Raw genomic sequence first — 23277 nt, 5'->3', positions numbered from 1 at the left:
AATCGAGGCAAGATCTGAGGAAGACCATTTCTCAGGATGCATTGCTGTCGAGGATTCTGCCTTGATTGACAGAGAGAAAAACTTCCCCGCGCTTCATTTCATTGAATGAACGTTCATGTTGTTTTAACGAACAGCATTTAATCAGATAACAAATGTTGCTCACTCTGCATTCATGACAGCCTGGTCATCCTGAAAAGGGGATCCCTTTATCTGTAATTTCTAAGATTATTGTGGTTACCATTTACTAACTCTATAGGAGGCATTTACAGGTAAACATTGTTAGGAATACCTTAAGTGTATAGTTTCTTCATGCGTGTGTTTGAGAGGTTCAGGAAGCGGACATGGACATCCGAGTCATCTGATACAAGGGGAATGTGTCGGCCCGAGATCAAATGACGGGATCTGTCACTCGGGGGGGGCCAAGGACGGGCCGAGACTTTCCCACAGAAGTCCACTCTGTCTCAGATTATGTGTCAGGTTTCATGTTGAAAACCGTTTGCCTTTTCTCTTTTTCTTTCACATATTTTCTATCCAATTGGACACTGATAGTGTCGAAACTGAGCTGAGCCTCTCTCAACATCCTGGCGGCGGGGGAGAGATGAGGAAGTGGCAAATGTTGTAATAGTAGACAAGAAGCATATCGCAATTTGGAGAAAAAAAACGGTATCCAGGGACTCATAGGCTTGCATAAGGACATGAGAAAGAACACGGCTGGGATGTGATGACACAGAAATTGTTAAATTGGGGGGAAAGCAGAAGTGAGTGACAGATAATGAAGAACTCGTATTGTTTGGCTTCTGTTTAAGTCGAGCTGATGGAGCATTTGGTGAGAGTTTGGAGAAAGAAAGACATCATTCCCAGGGTATTATCTGTTTGTTTGACATGACAAGTAGCAGCATTACGACTGGTAAACACCGCCGATTCTGACACCAAATATTTTTTTTCAGTTTTGAACCTCGTCTTTTATTGGCACATTTACTGACAAGTTCATTCAAATGGATGTAAAATGACCAAAAAAAAAGTCCTTACATCATACCATCTCTAACTGAGCCTTTGCAAAAGAAATCGTAATCCCACACCCCCATCTATCTATCTATCTATCTATCTATCTATCTATCTATCTATCTATCTATCTATCTATCTATCTATCTATCTATCTATCTATCTATCTATCTATCTATCTATCTATCTATCTATCTATCTATCTATCTATCTATCTATCTATCTATCTATCTATCTATCTATCTATATTTTTTTTCCTCGTCTCACCCCCGCTCGGGTGGTGTCCGTCCCTCATTCAGCTCGGGTCCTCTACCAGAGGCCAGGAAGCTTGAGGGTTCTGCGCAGTATCCTTGCTGTTCCCAGCGATGTACATTTCAGGACTGAGATGTCCGATGTTGTTCCCGGGATCTGTTGCAACCACTCATCCAGTTTGGGGGTCAGAAATACCAAGGGCTCAGAGAGGAGCTGGAGAGAGCCTGGAAGGTAAAGGTGACAGTCGTGCCTGTGGTGGTCGGAGCACTCGGGACAGTGACCCCCAAACTAGATGAGTGGTTGCAACAGATCCCGGGAACAACGTCGGACATCTCAGTCCAGAAATGTGCAGTGCTGGGAACAGCAAGGATACTGCGCAGAACCCTCAAGCTTCCTGGCCTCTGGTAGAGGACCCGAGCTGAATGAGGGACGGACACCACCCAAGGGGTGAGACGAGGATTATTATAGTATTAGATTAGCCACCAGGCCGAGCTGGGAATACATTTTGTCATTAAGCAGCACAGACAGACTGGCCATGGGATTTGTCGATGTGTTGCTGCTCATTAAGTTTGCCAGTGTGCACACAAACACACACACACGCGTGCACACACACACGAACACATGCATGCACAAACACATTCACACGCACTGTCATGTATCTCCAGCTTGTTGACATTCCAGATTCTGCATCTGTGCTCTCCCTGTTGATAATGGACTGTAATGAGGTGAGACGGACAGTGGCGAAGCATCCGGTGGTGAGGGTTGCAGAGGTTGCAGGGGTTGGGAGGGGGGGCTATTTAGGGGTAAGTGAGGAGCACGAAACAAAATCAGGCACAGTATTAGTGCATGAATTCAATGAGAACACTCGGTGACACGCTAATGAGATGTCAATGTGCTTAGAACATTGGTGATTATGGCAAGCTATGATCTCTGCTGATTCGGTTGCATGTAATTAAGTCCTTGACATGCAGTCGACACTATGTTTGACTGCACACAAGTGGAAATGATTACAACGCGAGATTTTTTTTTTTTCTGTGAATGTGGTCATTGTTGTAGTTGTGTTTGGCAGTGTGTCCACTGCATACACCACGTACATGGATCCTATTTGACACGTAAAATTTGGCTGCTTGGTGGGAGAGGACTGCCTTGCTTCGTGAAAATAAAAGTCAGCATTTTATTTTCTTTATGGGGTTTTGGGATATTGATTGGGGTTAAGGTTAGGGGTTAGAGTTCCTGTTACAGTTGGTCTTAAAATTGCGGATAAAGTGGAGGGTAAGGTGTATGGGATTGGGCTACGTTTGGGTTTGGGATTAGGGTTCAGTTTGGGTTGAAGTCGAACTTTGTGGTTATGGTTGGGGCTTGGGTAAAGCTTCAGGCTCATACTTGGTTCAATAGAATATGGCGGTGCCCTGAGACATCATTATCATAAAAGCCATACGCAGCAACGGCCCTGCAGTCGTGGGTGGCGGTGTGAACAGTGCCTCATTTGCATGACAACAGTATCACGTCCCCAACACAGGCTAATTTCATTGAGGCTGCAAAAAAAAAGACGAGTGTAAAGTGTTGCATTATTTTTTATATTTTGATTGTATTTTCTCATGGGGAATGGTTTTATTAAAAATAATAAAAATAAATAAATAATCAGGGCGACCCGGTAGTCCAGTGGTTAGCACGTCGGCTTCACAGTGCAGAGGTACCGGGTTCGCTTCTAGCTTCGGCCTCCCTGTGTGGAGTTTGCATGTTCTCCCCGGGCCTGCGTGGGTTTTCTCCGGGTGCTCCGGTTTCCTCCCACATTCCAAAAATATGCATGGCAGGCTGATTGAACACTCTAAATTGTCCCTAGGTGTGAGTGTGAGTGCGAATGGTTGTTCGTCTCTGTGTGCCCTGCGATTGGCTGGCAACCGATTCAGGGTGTCCCCCGCCTACTGCCCGGAGACAGCTGGGATAGGCTCCAGCACCCCCCGCGACCCTAGTGAGGATCAAGCGGTTAGGAAGATGAAATAAATAATCAGACTACATCTACGTTAACATTCCAAACATAACATGATGTCTGTGGTATTTCCGGACGGAAGTGGGACTGAGAGATTTACCAACCTTGTGATGCTGTGATATTTGTAATGTCAATGGATGTCCTCACGAATCTGAGAAGGCAATCAGAGTGCTTGGTTAGAGACCAAGATGGAGGGATTGAAACCCTTTTTTTTAGACTCTGCTCCCAGTCCAGTATCTGTCGCTTTTATGAATGCGGGTGATGCAGAGGGATTTGTTTACCTTGGAGGGTCAGTGACTTTTATTCTCCTGGCGACTGTCTGGTGAGTAGCTGAACTTGAGGCTTTGGTGTCACGTGACTGTCACAAAAACAACAAAGTTTGCAGATTGCAGCGAACATTTCCAAGGCATTCGACATCTTTGAGTCAACCAGGAGGAGACCTCTTGACAGACTAAGGACACGCTCGGGGGTGGGGGAATGTCTCAAAAATATCGCCGGGTGGATTTTGAGGAGATGGTCATCGACAACATTCATTGAGAGTGAAGTCGAAACTCCAAACCTCCCAAAAGAAACCAAATCTGATCAAGGCCTAAGGCTTCAAGAAGGCCTCCAACAGTCAAGCCCTTATTTTGAAATCTCACCAGACCTCAGATACTCTTTAGTTTCTCATAGATTAAAACAAGATGTTCCTCAAGCCATCTCCAAAGAATTGTCACGTGATCCACATTCCTGGCCGTCGCAGTAATAGTCAAAAGACCACCAAAGGGTCGCGGTTGTTCAACATTTTTCTAGCATTAGTGAAAGAAGGAAAAGTTAGTTCGGGTTAAGTCTCTTCGAGGTCGAACACAAGGGTTAACCGTAAGCCCACCACGGACGTGTCCTCCACACAAAACAGATCGAAAAGCCGCAGACGTCTTTTCTTTTGAGCTCTTCAAAAGTATCAAGGATAGTTAAGAGCCTGGATCCTGATCCCTTCTCCTGCACGGACTTGGATGGTGATGCCTGGTTGCATTTCAGCCATCTACATTTTGCATGACTTTTTTTTTTGGGGGGGGGGTCATTTGAGCTGAGTGTGGGTGGCAGTTATGCAACGATACACTTCTTTCTCTTCAGCCGAGCAGCTATTTTAAAAAAGAAAAAAAAAAAGCTCTATGAATAAACAGCCTCGTGTGAAGAACTCGGCTCAGGGTCGTCCTTACTGTACATTAAACCTCAACAAGGTGACTCATTTGAAAAGGGTTATAACACACATCTCGAGAGGCTGCGGGAAAGATGTAACATTAGGAAACCGGACGATCGTCCTGCGTGACAATTCAGCGGAGACATAGCGGGACGCAGATGAAATGTAGATTGGAATCAGCGGAAGCATCTGCATTAATATGCATTCTCATATTCGTACGTGTCAAGTCGCCTCTGAGGAGAATCTCGGCGAGTTACGTAACACGATTGCATCCCAGCGCATGCCTTTGCACAAAGAGTTGGCATGCTGGCTCACATTTAGGCCGGAGGTGGAAGAAGGCTTTCCACGGCTTTGGGCAAGGAAGAAGAGCATTACAGAGGTGTTTCTAAAATCATCCACAAAATCATTTTGGAACAAGACAACTGGAACTGACCTTGATCATTCTACAACTTGTAGATGGACACTCTGAGCCATATTGTACTGAGGAGCCAGGGAAATCACAAATGTGTCGCAATGTCTCACATTCCCTTAGTTTCTCTCAGTTTTCCTCTTTGCCATCACTGGTTTTATCCCTCTGTTGAACATAGGAAAAAGGAAAACATATTTAGAGGCATAATAGCTGATATGCTCATTGAGCGGAAATCTGTCATGAGTTCCCAAATTAACTTTTGACTCCTTAAATTGCCCTCCGATTGGCCGGCAACCAATAACAGGCTGTACCCCGCCTACTGCCCAAAGACGGCTGGGATAGGCTCCAGCACGCCCCGCGAACCTTGTGAGGATAAAAGCAGATCAGAAAATGGATGGGTGGATGGATGGATGGACTCCTGAAGTACAAGGAAGATTATTCTTACATACATAATACATAAGTAGAGTTCTCAATTTTACTGAGCAGCCACGACGGAGGCGTGAGTTTCATTCCGGCTATGCGATACATCGCAATAAATTACGTTTAACTCGTCAAGTGTGGGGAAGATGTTTCACTTAGCAGCCAAGACAGAGATGCATGCGCCACTGCATATTATTAAAACCCTCGACAGTACTTACTTTACATTTATTTGATGCTCCCGTGCTCTATTCGCACATTTTTATATCCTCAGATATTGTGTTGAATGGCCCGCTTTGGGACAAATGTGAGAGCATTTTAAAACATTTACAGTTCTACTCTTGACCATAACATGTGAAGTGTGATGACATCACAAGAAAAAAAAAACAATCAAGGCCAAAGAAAAGGCAAAACGTGCATTTAGAGTTCATTCTTTGGAAGCTCACTGAAGTAAAGTCAGTCCAGGGCTAAAAAAAGTCATCAATTTGCAAGTTTATCGACAAAAATCATGTTTTCGCAAGTCTCTTCATTGTTTTGTTGACTATTTTTAAGGGGTGGGCGACTTTCTTGCTACGCCAGATGCGGTGTGAAAACTTGCCAAAGACACCAGCGGCCCTTCGTCGCTACATGAGACAGAGCGATGGACCGAGATGGGGATAAAAATACTTTTCGCAGCCCAATCTGTCTGATGATATCCCCGACCGTTGCCAAGGCAACAGGAAGGAAGTAGAAGTAGAATAGTGGTGACGCTTAGCGGGACGGGCTGAACTGTGGCAAAATAAAGAGTGTGAGCGATTAAAGCCTGAAGAACAGATGCTCGATTGAAAATGTGTTTATTTTCTTTATGTTGGATATGAAATATGTTATTTGGGAGGCTGCACGGATTTCTTACTTTGACCCCGACACTTTTGCGATAATTACCAGAGCACACAGGAAATCTGTGTAGGATCTTCTCCTACAGGGCCCAGCCAATCAAATGGTTTATTTAGAGCAGTTTTGCAAGTGAGGCGTGCAAACGGCGAGTTTAAAGTACGTTGCGGTTAAATGTGCCTGTTGTTCATTAATTTGAGTTGGTTTTATGCTTTCAGGCACTCTTGCATAGCTTGTTCAAGAGCTTTATTTCACATCATTTTAGACATACTGTGTATTTTGTTCACAGTTTGCAGCCGTCTTTATATTTTTGAGAGATTCTTTTGTGGAGAAAAAAAATAATCCAAGAATCGAGAGCAACAAAACTATTTAGATACTGTGTAAGTTTTAGTGTACTCCAGTTTTGAGGCGGCAGTCCTGTTACAATCAAATAAGGCGTCTCCTCCACTTTGTGGCTAACTCAGAGATTGGTTTTCGCCAATCAGGGGTTGCAGCTATGCAAATGGCAACTACAAAGATGTTACACTGGCTTCCAGTCATCCGTAGAATTGATTTGAACACTCCGCCAGTGGTCTATAAATCACAAATCAGCGGTTTGGGTCCTGAATACATGAAGGAAATACGAATGGAATGTAAACCATGTGATGCTCTGAAGTCTGCAGACTCAGGTCAATTAGTGGAGCCCAGCCATCAAAGCAAACATGGTGAAGTGGCATTGAGCTGTTATGCTGCACGCAAAAATAATAATTTGCCATTGGAAGTGAAGTCAGCCCCAAGTATAAATCCTTCTAATACACAGATAGCAACATATATACTTGGTGGTGTCATTTCACACAGAGACCCAACCATTTCTATACTGTACAAACAAGAACACGTTAATTTGTCATACCTCCTATTTAAGAAATGTTGAAACCAGTTTGATGTCCAAATCAACAATAAACCTTTTTTTTAATCCTACAAAATGATATCTTTTTCATTCTTTTTTTCACACTTGTGTGCGATTCATTCGGGCAAGTTCCTCCGGTTTTATCTGACCCTCTTGGATGACCCATCAACTTGCATAATCAGCCTTGTGTCAATTCTCCGCTGACCCTAGATGAACCGAACCCACATCGAGCGGACGGTATGTTGATTCCACTCAGTGGTCAGCAGGGAAGCTCGCTCAAGCGAAGAAACAATGCGGCGCAACCGCCACGGCGGTGCTTTCATCCCAGACGTTACGCATGTAATCATTTTGCGCGACATATGGTTCAACTTTCTTGCTTTGCAAGAGGAAATACTCAAGGTGCCAGGGAGCAATTTGATTAATTTGCATTCCAGAAAAAAAAAAAAAAACGAGGAAGTCAGAAAGGTTGTGCTGCTAGGTAAGTTCATGTCAGACAAGGATTCCATCTGTATTTATCGAATTATACAGTCTATATTGTCTTTATATATTACATTGGTAAAACTACTTTTTTTTTCATTCATCCATCCAAAAATTTTCTGCAATGCTTGTCTTCATTCGCAGGCAAGTTGGAGCCTATCCCAGCCGACTTTGAGTAAGAGGTGGGTTACTCATAGGACCCGTCGCAGGGCAGATATAGACAAGCAACCTTACCGATGGCCAAATTTAGAGTTTGCAGTGAACCTCACATTCATGCATTTGGAGGTGGGAGAAAGCCAGCGTACCCAGAGGGTGGGAACGCGCAAGCACAGGTCCAAACGCTGAACTGTGTGGCAGACATGCTCTCCATTTGTCCACTGTGTTGCCTTCGTCCACTTATCTTTTCATATAAAATATGAATAAATACGATAAAACTGATTAGGGTTGTTCACATTATTTCTTCAAGTTTCAGGGCGTTATTTTCGTTCCCATACCAAGTCCAGCACAAAGTGCAGTCTCACTGCGCATGGGTGGATTTTTCTATCTTTTGGTATTTTTGTATGTTGTGGGAGTGAAAGCAGCCAATCTTTTTTCGCGCCAATGAAAATGGTTCCGTTAATTCCCTTTCCGTTCAGCGCAGGACAGGCGCACATAGTCTTTGACATTGTGGGAGCAGAAATAGACTTGATGGAGTCCAATCAGAAGTAAAGTACACAGACCTCCACGGTTGGATGATGTCAACTTGACCAGGGCGATCGCAGATCATTGCTGCGATCACAGATCATTCCACCCCAATTCTTTTATTGTCTTATACCTGGTTTCACCTGGTCTAAAGTCTCGTCTGCTTTCAGTCTCCAAATTGTCAGGTGGGTCAAGAGAGTGTAAAAGAAACCACACTGGGTGCGCCAGAAGCCCCTGCATGGCACAGCAGGGGTTTCCAAATTCCCTTACATGATAAACTAAACATGACCCGCTACACAAAAAAAGATGCACATGTTTTTACGCTCTATCTATCTATCTATCTATCTGTCTGTCTGTCTGTCTGTCTGTCTGTCTGTCTGTCTGTCTGTCTGTCTGTCTGTCTGTCTGTCTGTCTGTCTGTCTGTCTGTCTGTCTGTCTGTCTATCTATCTATCTATCTATCTATCTATCTATCTATCTATCTATCTATCTATCTATCTATCCATCCATCCATCCAGCTCGCTAGCTATCCAGGTAGCGAGATAACATTTTGTGGGTATAGCTAGCTAGATGGCTAGCTAGCTAGCTATACCCACAAACTGTCAATGCTAATTTTTAACCTTTCAGAGGTTGAGCGGCACATTTTATTACCCGCTTCTGCATCGGACCCTCTTTCTGCTGTCATGTTACCGCAACGGTACGCCAAAGAACAATAAGGGGAGGAGGAGGAGAAAGATGAGGGGAACAAGGAGGTCAGGAAGGAAGGAAGGAAAGAGACAGTGTGGTTCCGGCATGACACAAAGCAAGGTCCATAGCAGGTATGCCTTGAAAGGCCAGAGTCTCAAGTCCATCACAGAGACCGTATTCATTTTATTCTGAACACAGGCACCCAGGGGGTTGCACATTTTAAGACTTATCTTTAGCGCCTTTTATTTTTGTCACCAAAAAAAAAATAATAATAATAAATGGCATTTGAACAGATGTGGATCAACTTTTTCTATCCACTGTATTTGAAGCGAAAATGAAGTTCAAGATCAATTAAAAGGACAATTGTGGAGCGCTCATGTGACAAGAGGCCAAAATGGAGGAACAACAGATTTTCTTTCATTTTCACATCTTCTGATGTCCCAATCATTTTGTCAGAGGGTTTATTTGTCAAGCACAAGGAAGTACAGCAAATCCTGTTGTAAGCTTAATCAAAGTTTCTGTTCACATGGCCAATCAAGCAAGTCCAACTTTGGCCGGCAAGATAGCGACTGGCAAGAGGGTCAAGCAAGATAAGAGGCCCCTGTGAGTGTATGTTTGCTCACCGGGGCTCAAAGTTAAAGTCAAACAGTCACATGACGCCTTTAACGCCCATACGCTTCCTGTGTAACGCCATAAAAAAGTCGTACGAGTGACGCTCGCAGGCGTGGGCGTATTGTGACCGGCCATAGTGTCATTATGTTCACACCTTTTACGAGCTCGTTTTGTCAGACGTGATGTCAATGAGGCAAAGTTCACCGGAGTGTACATTTGGAGAGTGTACACACTTACCTCAGGAAGTAACTATATACCGAATGAAGATTGCACTCGCTCAGCTGGACTGTGTGCAAGTACACTGCCACAATATAACTTGATGCAGTACAAGAACTTGTACAGCGTTCAGACTGTGTTTACGTTCATTTTTTTGTGATTTTATTGTATTTCACCATCATTTAAATGTGCTTTGAGATAACTCGTAATTGTCATTTATTTCATTGCTAATGACTTTAACTTAAGATAAATGTTATTTTAATTTACTTCAAAAAACATTTTGTTTTTAATTCAATTTAATATAATGTAATTTGTGTTTTTAAAATGTAAATTCATGTACATTTCTTTATGATATAAATTTAAAATTACTCAAAATTATTTTTTACAACCAGCAATATCCAGAGCAAATCAAATTCACCATCAGTTTGTATTTACTTTATTCTAGTTTAATGTAATTTTTGTTTTTTTCTCAACGTATTATTATAATTAATGTATTTTACTTGAACTTACTTTCATTTAAAAAAAATATTTACAAACTTAATTTTCATTTATTTTAATGTGTTTTATTTACAATTGTTTTGTTTCATTTTGATTTATTTTTTTTATTTGAATCTCTTTTGTATTTTCTTCTGATCTATTTTTATTTGTTTTTATTTACTTCAGTTTAAATGTGTTTGATCTTGATTTATTTTTATTTTTATTGAATAATCAAATTTTACTTTACTTAAATTCAAAACATTTTACTTCAGTTTACTTTCAATCTATTAATTTATTTACTTTTATTTCATGTATTTTATTTTAATTGCATTTATTTTCTTTCTTTTGATTAACTTTAATTTGACATCCACTTTTATTTTCAGGTTTATTTTAATTTACTCAAATTGAAATCATTTAAACAACTGCACTCTGTTTCCATGTAACACAACATCCGAACTTCATTTGAATTGTTTTTTACTTAACTTTCATTTTCATACTTTTGAAGTTACGCAAAGCTTTTGAACCACTTGCAAGACCTCAGTTAGGTTTACATCAAAAGGTTAGTTGTGGGTGTGCTTTTTGCTTTTTCTTTGGCTTTCTTGTGACACTTTGTTGTGACACTTAAATTACGGAAGGCAAAGATGATTACATCTCTTGAGACCCCGTCTTCCTCAAAGAGACCAGTTCAAGGACCATGAAAGAAGCGTGTTTGTTGCACTTTTACTGTGACTTTTTTTGTGAGTGTGTGACGATAACCATTGAAACTGATTGCTTTGTACGAATGCGACACTTGTGACTCTGTGCTGGCTTCTAAGTAAAATATGTCTACATTCATAATTTTCAATAAAAAAATAACTAAATGTGTCATTTAGTTCTTTTTTTATTGACTCACTGTATAATTTTTGTTGCACCATTAATATTGAAAAACTTATTTTTACACTTACATGGCAGTTAATAATCTCAAATGTTATTATTTTAAAAGCACAGCCTGTATAGTTATTACAGGTTTTATGATGGTCGCCGTTTAAAATGTCACTTAGGTGTTACAACTTGACTGTGTGTAAAGGTCCCCCCCCCCCCCCCCCCCCCCCCACACACACACACACTCACACCCGTTCCTCTTTGCGTTTCCTTTTTTTCTGACTGACAAAACACAGATTTTCTTTCAGGGTATTCTGAATATATGTTGCAATGCCTGTTTCAACACACACAGACGCGTGCTCCCACACGCACGCATAGTCAAAGAAATATGATGACACTGGTTGACTTACAATCTTGCTTCCCCTTAGATTAGACGTGAGGTGAATTAAAACTATTTATTTACTGTATCAGCCATATTTTAAGTCATATTTAGGATTATTATATTCCCTACTAGTTCAACAAGAAAATACTAGTAAAGTAAATACTTTGAAATTAAAAGTGAAACTACTCAACATTTGAAGATGACATGCTAACGCGCTAGCACCAGCATTGATTCTAAGGTCAATCCAGCAAACATTTCCTTGACTGCGTTAAGATAAATTTCCGGTTCTATGGTTTTTCTCACATATTTCCGCGTTGACATCACCCATCTTTTTCTTCTATGGCAACATTAGCTCCTAGAGATATCGCGCCTCGCTTGTTCCCGTGGCGTAATTAATTCCCGGTTTTCATTATCTCGCATTAAGCAGCAGAGACATTACCTGTGTCACATGAGGCATGATGGCAAGTGGGGGGGAGACCCTTTCGTCGCGTTGCCAGGTAACCAGTGAACCAGCCGTCATTATCATCTCATCCTCCTTTTCGCTCTGCAAACAGGATGGTGGGGATCAGAGTCATTTCCTGTTCGGCTCCCTGATTATCTAAAAGAGAGTTTGAAGCCACAATTAATATCACACTACTGCAAATTACCACCACAATTATTCACTTTTTTTTTAACAAGAAAGTATATTTTTCTTTGTGGAGGCCAGAACGTTTTACGTGAGTTGTGAAACATGTTCGTATGAGCGGAAAAAGAGGAAATCAGTTGACAAACAATGACTAGATAAAGGAGTCTATGGTTGGACTGCTGACTCAACTACTTGGCAGCTTCTTCCTCATTTCCTGTTGTGAATATATGTCACCACACTGAAAATATAGAGCGTATTTTTTATTTCTGTTTGTCAAGGCCTTTATGCGCTAGTCTAGTCTCTTATAAACCAAGCAGCAGCTTATGCTTGAACTGTTTCCATCAGTACTGCGTGACACTCTGGATGCTCCGTGTCCCCAGTAGAAGCGGCTCGAGCACGTTCTGGCACTGTTTTTTTTTTTTTGGGCACGCTGAATTAACGAACGGCACATTTGAACAATGCTCTGAGTTCACTGATTAATATGCTTAATATGGCATAAAAGTTGGTCAACAACAAAAAATATTAAATGAAATGTTTTTTGACTGGTTGTATAAGCACAAATAGATGAAAAAATGTACTTGCATTGCCTCAAATTTTAGAGGCAAAATGCCACCAATCTGGAACCCTGCTTTAGGACAGACAGGATGCTACAATTTCCTGTAGTAGACATGGGACAGTTCCATGTCGTGCCAAATGGTGGAGACTTGTTTTTTTTGTTTGTTCATTTGTTAGCTAGCAGAGTATTTACTGGTACATGGAGAATACTGTTATGCGAGACGTGAAAAGGTAGGAAAAATGGTGGTGCAGCATAGGCGACTTAGGGTTGTTTTTTTGTCGTTTATTTTTTGTTTGTATTTGTCGCTAAGAGACTCCTTCCTGTTTGGTCAGAATGAACTGGGCAACAGAACTGTGCCTCTGTTGATTCTGGAGTAAGGCCTCCAACTCAACTCAAACGTTAAAGAAAAAAAAATTCTGAAGTGGAGTAATGTTGGTGTATCATATTTGAGTTCATCAGTGTATTAGCTACAAGGCTACTTGTTGTTTAAGACAAATGAACCGTACCATTGTTGATACTGCAATGGGACTACCAAGACTCAAATGAAAACGAAGCAAAACAAAATGACATTAAAAAAAAATCAAAGAAAATTGGAAATAAAATAGTGGTCCCTTGGATTTTTTTTGAGTTATTGGGTTACTAGATGATGTAAGAAGACAGGACTGTACCGTTATTGAACCTGGCATGAGAGAAAGCTTTCATCGTATGGGTGGGCGACAAGACTTCCCTTTTTGGCTTCTTTATCCCGTTGTTAGTTTACCAAGCAGCAGGCTACTTCCCAGCTCATGACAGATGAGACAACAAGACTGTAATATTATTGATATTGGAGTAGGGGGGAAATTGTTCTATCATGAATCAAATGAAAAATAAAAATTCAAACTGGGAAAACAAACCGGATGTCTCATAAAGGTAGCAGGACATGCATGCTAGGCTCATGGGGTGATGACATAAACTGGTGATATTTTAGACCGGGGAAAGAAATAGTGTAAATAACTCGTCAAGAAGCAGATAGGTGTAAAGAATGGAGGGCAACAACATGCTAAAGAAAAAATATGTCAATATTTATTACAGTATAACAAGTGTCTTGTGGTTTTCAGTACACTGTACAGTACAATACATTGGGCCAATGGTGTTTTTTTTTCTCCAACGTGCCCTGCCTCCTTCCCTCGCCCACACGCTTGCTTGTTGTGTTAAAAACAGCACAATACAAATTGACCATTCAAAAAAAAATGGCCATTCAATGCAACACGATGTATGTCCCCAAATAAAAATCCCTGAAAATTCCCTCATTGAGGTCACCATTTTTTTTAAATCATTGACTTTCCTTTTTACTTTATACAATTGAATAGTACCTTCCCGTCCTGAGCACATTGACACCTAGATGTGGCTACAAGTTGTTAAGGACACAGAAACGCCCGTTCCCGTGATGTGGCAGCGTGCACGTGTCCCTGCCACCCCCCCCCCCCCCACACACACACGTTTTTTTTCTCCTCCATTGTTATATATATTTTTTTTAAAGAAGAAATGAAAAGAACACATAGGAAGAGCAGCTCGGAAACAACAGTTTTACAAAATGAAAGCTGCGTACTGAAATGGAGTCCAACATTGTTAAGTGTTTTTTTGGGGGTGTGGGTTTCATTTTCCACTCTAGTGCTGTAGTAGAACAACAACATTTGCATATCAAGTCATAACATATTCAATATATATTTATATTGTATATATATTAACATTAAAAGGCCACAGGAATAGCATAGAGCACATTAAAACTGAACAAGACAGAATTGGACCTTAATGGCCATTAGATTACATTTCCTTGATTGGGTAAAGGTTGAACAATTAATTTGTTTATCAATATGATTTAATAGTTCTTGAACTCCTGTTTCCACAGCAATAATGTTGCCAGTGGGAATTTCTACATTGTGAGACAAATAAAGGTTTTCTTATCTTATAGTGAAGATTAGTCAATGACTAAATCCTTACTTTTAATAAATGAGCCAATGCAAATGAGAAAGAATTATGCCCAATCTCAAGCGCCATTTGGTAATTATGCTCTTGACAAGACTACAAAAAAATAAAATAAAACATGTTTAAAAAAAATCTGATTGGGGCAAGCGGCGGCCATGAAGCAAATGCGTCAATAAAACGCACTATGATTTCATCAATACAGTACAAAAGGACACATTTCATGTCTTTTTTTTCTACACAGAAAGAGTCCTGGTGTACTGCACAGTAAAAAGACAACCATGTGTGACCCGTGGCAGTGGAAAGAAAATACTGCATTCTGCTTACACAGCATTCTTGTTAAAATTGAGATAAAAAGATTTTCAACAGTCAGTGTTAGAAAGAGTTCGTAAGGCCAGTTGAGACCAACCCTGCTCACAACCGACCGCTAAACACAACTCGTTCAGTTTACAGACACTGAACCTCATGCAAGAAATTGACAACAAAGTTGCTGTTGTAATTTTCATTAACAAATTGCAGTGGAATCAGAATGTTTGGAATTTTGGGCGCATTTGTTACAATCCCCAAAAAAGTGCCTTTTTTTTCTTAGCTAGCATTATGTGGATAAAATAGCTAACGTCACTACAGAACATATTGTGCCAAAGTCTGTGGTAATGTCAAAAATGAAATACTGGAACAAATGGAAAGCTGTTCTTTTTCAGCCTTTACATTCAAAATCCACTTATGTGCTTCAGTAACATAAGACATAATAACATCTAGAATTTAACCAATTTAATATTTTTTCCCTATTTTGACAGCCACCAATTAAGCTAACATCGCCCAATTTAGCTAACATCGCTCAATATGCTAAGATGTAGCCAGTCATGTATCATATGCCAAATCTAAATGAACCAAATCGAGTAAAAATGTTAAAACCAAAACAAAATGAAAGTTCTTGCATGAGATTCAGCACACGTTCAGGCAAAAGCTACACACTTCGCTCCCGCTACTGGTTAAAAAAAAAACAAAAACAAAAAACGGGGTGTGGTGTGTCCATCTTGAATCGGCAGTGGGAGTTGACCTCAGTCAAAATCCTTCATTTAGTAAACTAACAACAACAGTCCTTGTTGTTTCTTTTTTTTTTTTTAAAGCAACATCCAACTAGTGGCTGAGTCATACAGTACCGCAGCATGCTCAGGTATAAAAAAAACAATATAGATCTGGTTACTATTCACGCTGTAATATAGAGATATACTGTATATGTATGTATTTATATCCAATATACACTCAAGGCTTAAGGGTGAATGAGAAAATGTTCATTGAAAACCAGTGGGCCTCTTCCATGCCCAAGTTCAGATTGACATGAGAAGAGCCTCAAAATGGCCGCATTGGAGCTGTAACTTAAGCTTCTCTCACAGTACCCATAATGCCACGGTTGCCTCTTTCAAATAGCATCCAGCAAAAAAGATGATGTCAGAGTGCCGCCCGATGTATAAAATGTGTTGGACAAATCGCTTTTCACACAACAGGGCAGAGGGGAGTGATTGTCGGATGTTAAAACGTCACTCCCGTAACACGGTGTAATGGTCTTCCCCAACATAAAGGCACTGACCCACCTCTGTTATGACTGCGATACTACTTCTAAGTGGACTCATGTTACGGCTCTAATACAACCTCCAAAGCCCCCCCCCCCCCCCACCCCATTTCTATGTCAAACCAGACGTAAGACTTGGCTTTAACATGGTGTGTAAAAAGGGGGTTGTACATATTCAAGAAAGGAGGCACTTCTTTGCCAAAGGTTGCCAAGATAAGCCAACTGCTGCCTTCCACCCAAAAAAGTCGGCGATGTTGGAAAAACTGGTTTGGCAAAGCCTCGCTTATGGCACGATGATACAAAGCAGGAAGTTGCGAAAAAAACAAAACAACCGGTACTTCTGGTTATACGGCGTTGGGAAGGATGTAGCAAAATGTGAACTACAGCTGGTCAAAAGTCAAACGGAGGCCTAAGCTTTGGTCCTTTTAGCAGATCACCTCAGGACTGGCCTCTCCTCGCCACCATTGTTTCTTTCGTAGCTGCATGTCAGTGCCAAACCATTGCCATTGGCTACACAACTGTGCAAACTGCATCGGACCACCAAAGACAACGTCCCCACTTTTCCCTTTCATTGATTTTACAATCTCACTGTTTTTGGACAAAGTTACTATTTTATATATGTGTGTGTGTGTGTGTGTGTATGTATATATATATATATATATATATATATATATATATATATATATATATATATGCATACACAGAGAGAGAGTGGGAGAGAGCGAACATGGACTAGATGCATAAAAGCACACAAAAATAATCATTAAAAAAATAATAAAAATGCATATAGACATTTCTTCCTGCTATAACAGCACATAAGTACAAATGTGTGTGTAAATTCCTTGGTTTTTAAAAACTCTACATTCAGTAGAGACATTTTCCAAAGACTCCACATGCTGCGGTTATGAGGGAGTCACCTGGCAAATGGGGCGCATTTTGTGTCCCCGTGTCCACCTACCACTCCCAAAAAAATCTTTGTATGAAGAAGTCTCCTTGGCTTAATGAAAGCGGTCCTTCGCTTTCTAAAAAACTTGCCGCTTACGAGGTGCCGTCTGCGACCTCGACTTTCCCGTGCTCCGAGCTTCCCGGAGCTAAAACATTCATCAAAGCGGCTACTAGCGCCTCCTGCGCAACCACGTGGTTACCGTGGTAACCGGATCACCTCAACCCAAAAGATACAGGGGTGGCACTCCCGTGCGGACCTCACGTGGACTCCAGCGTGTCGAGTTGGAACACGTTGTGGTTGGTGGGCGTGGTGAAGAAGAGCTGCTCGTTGGTGGGCGAGGCGGCGTGGTTGTCGCACGGGCTGTTCAGCCCCAGCGTCCGCTCAAAGTCCAGCAGCTGACCCATGAAGTTGAAGTTGGGCGAAATGTTGGACTTCTTCCGCTTGACGAAGTCGTAGGCGTCGTTGAGTGACAGGTTGAGCTTCTGCATCAGGTAGGCCACCGTCACGGTCACCGAGCGGCTGATGCCGGCCAGGCAATGCACCAGAATGCCGCATTTTTTGGAGCGCGCCTCGTCTGAAGGGGGGAAAAACAAGATGAAGGCAATTGCAGAATGGAATGGTCGAGGAGGCTCCACGGGGGTGGGGGGATTGTCGTTTAAAAAAAAAAGATTAAATTTCTGTGTCGATTACGAATCTACCCTAGTTTTTTTTTTCCTCGAGCACATCAGGTTATCATCGTAACAATCTTTTAACATGTAATTTTTTTCTCTGAAACGTCAGCTTGAAAATGCAATACCTAGTTACATTCGTATTGTCCAACCTTTTATAGGTTAAACTTAAAAACTAAAACATCTGAAAAACCTAATATGTGTGTGTGTGTGTGGGGGGGAGTGCTTTTTTTAATCAGCGCCAAAACCATTGACACAAAGCAAAAGAAAACAAAAAAAACTTGCGCCACTGTGCTGCTATACTGTCATGCTTTTATTTTGAAGGCCTGAATTTTGACAGGATGTGTTAGGCCAACGTTGCTCCGACTTGACCGACTGTTGCCGAGCAAACCGGGAATGTTGTTGCGTTAAAAGCTTGAATTGTGAAATAAGCTATGTCTGCTGAACCCCTTTTTCACAATACAACAAAGTTTAGAGTGCCAGCCGTTTCGAAAGAAGGTGATAAAGACGACTCAAGAAAGAATTTGTTGCAAAGTATGACTTCAGGCAGGGTAAATGTGATGTTAAATGTTCATTTATCCATGAGTCAATTATATTTATTCCACGCTGGCTTCCGGATGTAAAACTAAAACTGTTCTACAAAATTTGATGAATGAAATCAGATGATGAATCAGATTAATACGATCTATATTGCTTTGTTTTTTTGTACAAAAGTCAACTGGGCTTGGCTTCAGCTCAACCATGTTCCAAATGAGGACAAGCAATACAGAAAATAGATGAATAGATGATTTTAAAGGCCTCTCCAAACTGCAGGAAGGTAAACAACAACAACACACCACTACTTTCAGGGATATGGTGCTTCAAGACGAAACATGAACTGTACGTTGCCGTTACATTATTAACAAGCTGCATCCGTCTGGCCCTCCGAGGCTTTGAGTCGCTCAGGCCATTAGACGAGCTTCTCTTATTGCTGCCTCCAGACGCCTCCCGTGGACACCAAATTCAATTTGTGTGTGATGTCTGCTCACTTTAAAAAAAAAAAAAAAAAAAGAGGAGGGAGGGAACTGGAATTGGTCATGCGGCTAGCTAAAAGCATCCACAGCAGACTCGCAAGTCCAATAAGACGATGTCATCATTGACTTCAACATCACTTCTTGGCCTCCTTTTGCAGCTGAAAGCTTTGACAAGAATGCGCTGCGAGTGCCAACAGTGATCATTAGCACTAGGCTTTGGCAGAAGCCGCACGTCCTCACGCAGCAGCATTCCCTCTTCTCACAAAGCACAAATACAGCGAAAAACAAACGAGAGCAAATTCACGCCAAACAGAAAATGTGTTTCGGTCACTCTCAGTGACTCACCCGAGAGGGAATTCTCTCATCCGTTTGGGATTGAAGTCAAGTGGAATGACTGGGGCCGGCCAATACGGAATAACTGTGATTTAAACATTGTGGTCACACATGGAAAGAATTCCTATGAATTGATTGATTGGTTGGTTGTGCGGTATTGACTGCTGATTAAAGCCCAGAGCGATTCAAAACAAACAAACAAGAAAAACACGTTTTGTCATACAAGTTCAAACTGTAGGACCAGCCAGTCGAATACCATTCATATGTTTTGGGTGGAAAAGCATCTCTTTTTGATCCCATCTTAGGCCTTCAAATGGAATTTTTGTTTCTCATCTTTGCAAAGGCGTGAAAAGAACAGACAAATTACCGACAGAGACCGAAGACGTGACCAAGGGATGCGTCAATCATTTTCTCATGTGTAACGCCGCTGACAGAAGTTGGTGTGGAAACACAGACGATCTGACAAAAGAGGCTGCCATATTTGAAAAACTATTAGGTGTGTTATTGTTACCGTGTTATTAGGCGCAATGTCAATTAGTTTTTTTAAATTCATACATAAGATGCACGGGGTCATAAGGTGCATTGTTTATGCGAAGCATTATATTATATAAACGTTTATTCTAATTGCACCGTATGTTTATTTGACAGTTTGACACTCGCGTCTCCTACTTTGACCCAGACACCGGGTGCTGATTAACGTGTGTGAAAGTGCACACAATTGCTGTAATCGTCTGCTTTGTCTGGTCTCGGTGTAAAAAGGCATGCCATTTTTCATCGTTGTCATGTTCATCATTCATTGACTGAGCAGATTAGAATGACAAAGCTCATGGCTGCATCAAAAGGTGAGCCACACTCACCGATGAACGAAATGGCCTCTGGGAAAAACTGCGAGAGATTCTGGCTCCAGTGATCAGAGATGGGGATCTGTTTGTACTTGAAGTCGCCTTCGTGTTCAAACATGTTGGGCAGGTTGGGAGTCACGTTGAGGATGTATTTGATGTTGTACTTGCTGAGTACGTCCAGGTTGGCCGAGTCCTTGGCGCAGCCCAGGTACAAATACGGCAGGATCTGGACGGGGAATGCCGGCTGGTTGCTGGGCAGCGGGCTGCCCTCAGACTCGGTGGCGCTGCCCGGTTCGCGGTCCGACTCTCCGTCCGAGCAGTCGGAACTGATGCGGAGGCCTCCCAGGCCGAGGACAGAGGATGGCGGGGAGCTGCTGGGGCACGAACAGTCCAAATTGGTCTCGCACTGTTCTGGGAACTCCGACTGGAACTTACTGAAACCTCCTGTGGTAGAGGGGGGGGCAAGATTAATGTTTAGAAAGAAATGGTGACGTTTGATTGTAAGCATAGAATGATTTCTACCGCATTATTTCGCGAGTGTTTTGCTGCTTCCTGTATCTTTTTTTTTTTTATGTTACCACTGAAACGTACTAGTGACTTGGGCTGGAAGGTTACAGAAAAACATGAGTCATGATTATTTTGATGGATATTGTAATCATGATGAATACACGTGATTATTAATTGATTCACAAAGCCCTTCCAGTGATGTGAAGTCACCTTGCACTTCATGTGAGCGGGGGCGTATGTAGTCATTTCCACACCCCTCCCCCCTACATCCGTGTACTGCAATGACTTTAAATATTTGAATTCTTTCAGTATTGTATAGAGGTGCATGATGCAGGTATGGTTTCAAAGTCAGAATTTCATGTCTTGCTTAAAAAAAAAAAAGGGAGCAAAGAAGCCTTAGCGGTTACGTAACTACCTATCAGAGCTGTGAGACAAGAAAACAGCTGGACACATGTACTCCATTGAGAGAAGCAGAGTGGATGCTCGCTCGGCTCAGCGGACTTTTTGTGAATGGCACATGCAGCTTGTGGCACCAGTGGCGCATACACACGGGCACGCACACACATTCAGACATCTGCTAGTCGGTTCGTGTGGTATTATTAATTACACAATGCACTTATCTTCAAATAAGCTGCCTTTCTTTGTTGGAGGATATTTCACAAGAGCATTGAGCAAACTTGTTGACACTGTTCATTCATGAAAAAAAGAAGCCTGCCTTTACTAAAGAAGAACAAGGCTGTGCTGCATTTAAGTGGAACCATATTTAGGCCCACATTGATATTTGGTTAGGCTGTTAAAATGCACAATCTGCAATAGATCTTAAAGTTATAAGGCAGTTATGTGTGGTGCATTCTTGGTTAAGCATTCCAATGAAGCGACTAATATGGAATGACTACACATTTGGAGAGTGGATTATTCATTAATAAACAGCCATTGAAAAAAACACTTATACAGGGTGGTCAGCAATTCACTGCGGCGTGATATTCTTTTTTTAAACAAACATCAATACAGGAGGTACATAGAATCCTATCCTTATTTCAGAAAGGTAGCAGGTGAGCTGGAGCCTATCCCAGCAGAGAGAGGAGAGAGGGGTGGAAAACACTGGACCAGTTGCCAACCAATCAAAGAGGATATCATGTACAAACAACCAGTCAAACTCACATTCGCACCGATTCACAATTGGGAGTCCTCAATTAACCTTAGAAGCATGCTTTTGGAATGTGGAAAGCAGATTGAGTATTCACATGCAAACTCCACACAGGAGAGCTTGAGCCCGGTTTCGAACCCCCAACCTCAGAACTAGGTGGATGGCCTAAGCACTTGTTTACTGTGCTACATGTTGAAACATGTCAGTTAATAAAAATAAATGCACAGACATATTGACAGGTGAGGTGCAGTAAGTATAATGAAACGCCACAAAAAAAAACAAAGTCTCTTGAATGTTATTTAGTGATAAATAAGTAGACCAAGCAATAATTACGGACATAATTCAAGGGAAAAATCGCATTAAAAATCAAGTAAGTGGAATTTTAATACTACAAAAATATATTTCTAATGTATTTGCCATGGTTGACAAGAAACAAGCAGTGATTGCACTTCCAGACTCACCTTCCAGATAGAAAGCCTTGCACCCGTCGTCCCGGAGCTTCTGCAGGAGCAGCCCCAGCACGGAGGTCCCGAGCCCGGACTCCAGTCGCTCGGGGCCGGCCTCGTCGTACAGCAGCACCACGTCGCTTTTGCAGCGCTTGACGAACTTCTCCTTGTCCTCGTTGTTGGGAATGATGGAGCGTATGGGCAGGTTGCCCTTCTTCAGCCTGCGCAGCATAAGGCCTGGAATGGCCACGTTGATGGCCGCCTCGATGTGCGACGACTCGTAGAGTTCGTGCGGCCGGCAGTCGAGCAGCAGAAGCGCGGCGGCTCCGGACTCCAGCTCCTCCTGCAGCCACTCGGCGCTCTTACTCATCGTCACGGTCACCATCGCGCAGCCTCCCCACGGGCGAGGGCTTCTCATCGGGAAACGGTGTGTGGGAACCCGCCGGTGGGACTTTAGTGTGGTGGAGGGGGGAATGAGAAGAAAACGCGAAGCTAAACTTCACTTTTATCCTCTGGCCGCCACCTCCACTTCCACTCAGCCGACACGGTCGGATCCAACATGCCACTCCGCTCCGGGCAGGCTACTCAAAGACACGGAGGCTTCTTCCTCCCACTCCTCCAGTACCGCGACGTCCATTCGAGCTCCGTCAGATAAAGAAATAACACCCAACCCCCGCAAAAAGAAATTAATGGAGTCGTTTCAGGGCAAGCCGTCCGGGTCCATAACGGGTGTTCGACAAAGATTAAGAATGAACCGAAGAGCGGCTCTGGTTCCCAGCCTGAGCACGAGCAGTAAAAGAGGCTGGGAGAGCTCCGGGAGAGGGGGCGGGACGTGGAGATTTAAAGGGGCCGATGCATAAGGCCATTCACGACAAGTTTGCCCCCCCCCCCCCCCCCCCGACGATCATCAACCTGCCCTTCAAGGAAAGTTCAGACTTTGCTGAGGAACACACACAAAAATGGAAGGAAGAATCAATGAGTTCAATTTGGATAAACTAAACATTTTCAAACACCTTCTTTATATTTGCAATAATTTTGTGCTGCAGTGAGCATCCTTTGACTATCAAAAGCATACAAAAACAATAATTTTTTACTTTATTGAGTGGTTTTAATCGAGGAGTACCGGTACTTCAATGTAATGGAGAGTCGGTATTAACGGACGACACCTCCCACTGTTCAATTGAGTTTCCACTCGATTTAAATAATGAATTTCTCAGGTGGGCGGCCCAGTAGTCCAGTGGTTAGCACGTCGGCTTCACAG

The 23277-nt window shown here is 42.2% G+C and overlaps 1 protein-coding gene and 1 long non-coding RNA gene across 2 annotated transcripts; both read right to left on the bottom strand.

Moving 5' to 3' along the window:
* Window positions 1–1723: 1723 nt before the first annotated feature.
* Window positions 1724–12486, bottom strand: LOC127607351 (uncharacterized). Its single transcript, XR_007964066.1, has 5 exons — window positions 11838–12486; window positions 4858–4996; window positions 3526–3602; window positions 3349–3395; window positions 1724–2789 (listed from the first exon to the last, which is right to left on the bottom strand). It is a non-coding gene; the product is annotated as an uncharacterized LOC127607351 (long non-coding RNA).
* A 1133-nt stretch (window positions 12487–13619) lies between these two features.
* Window positions 13620–22832, bottom strand: dusp7 (dual specificity phosphatase 7). The gene is made up of 3 exons (XM_052075495.1): window positions 22032–22832; window positions 19932–20360; window positions 13620–17634 (listed from the first exon to the last, which is right to left on the bottom strand). Exons 1-3 carry the CDS (start codon window positions 22432–22434, stop codon window positions 17318–17320), a joined length of 1149 nt encoding a protein of 382 aa, XP_051931455.1. The 5' UTR covers window positions 22435–22832; the 3' UTR covers window positions 13620–17317.
* Between the last annotated feature and the right edge of the window lie 445 nt (window positions 22833–23277).

The sequence above is a fragment of the Hippocampus zosterae genome, chromosome 9, assembly GCF_025434085.1.
Source record: "Hippocampus zosterae strain Florida chromosome 9, ASM2543408v3, whole genome shotgun sequence".
Lineage (NCBI taxonomy): Eukaryota > Metazoa > Chordata > Actinopteri > Syngnathiformes > Syngnathidae > Hippocampus > Hippocampus zosterae.
The sequence above is the reverse complement of the archived record's forward strand: the minus strand, read 5'-3'. Positions and strand labels throughout refer to the sequence as shown.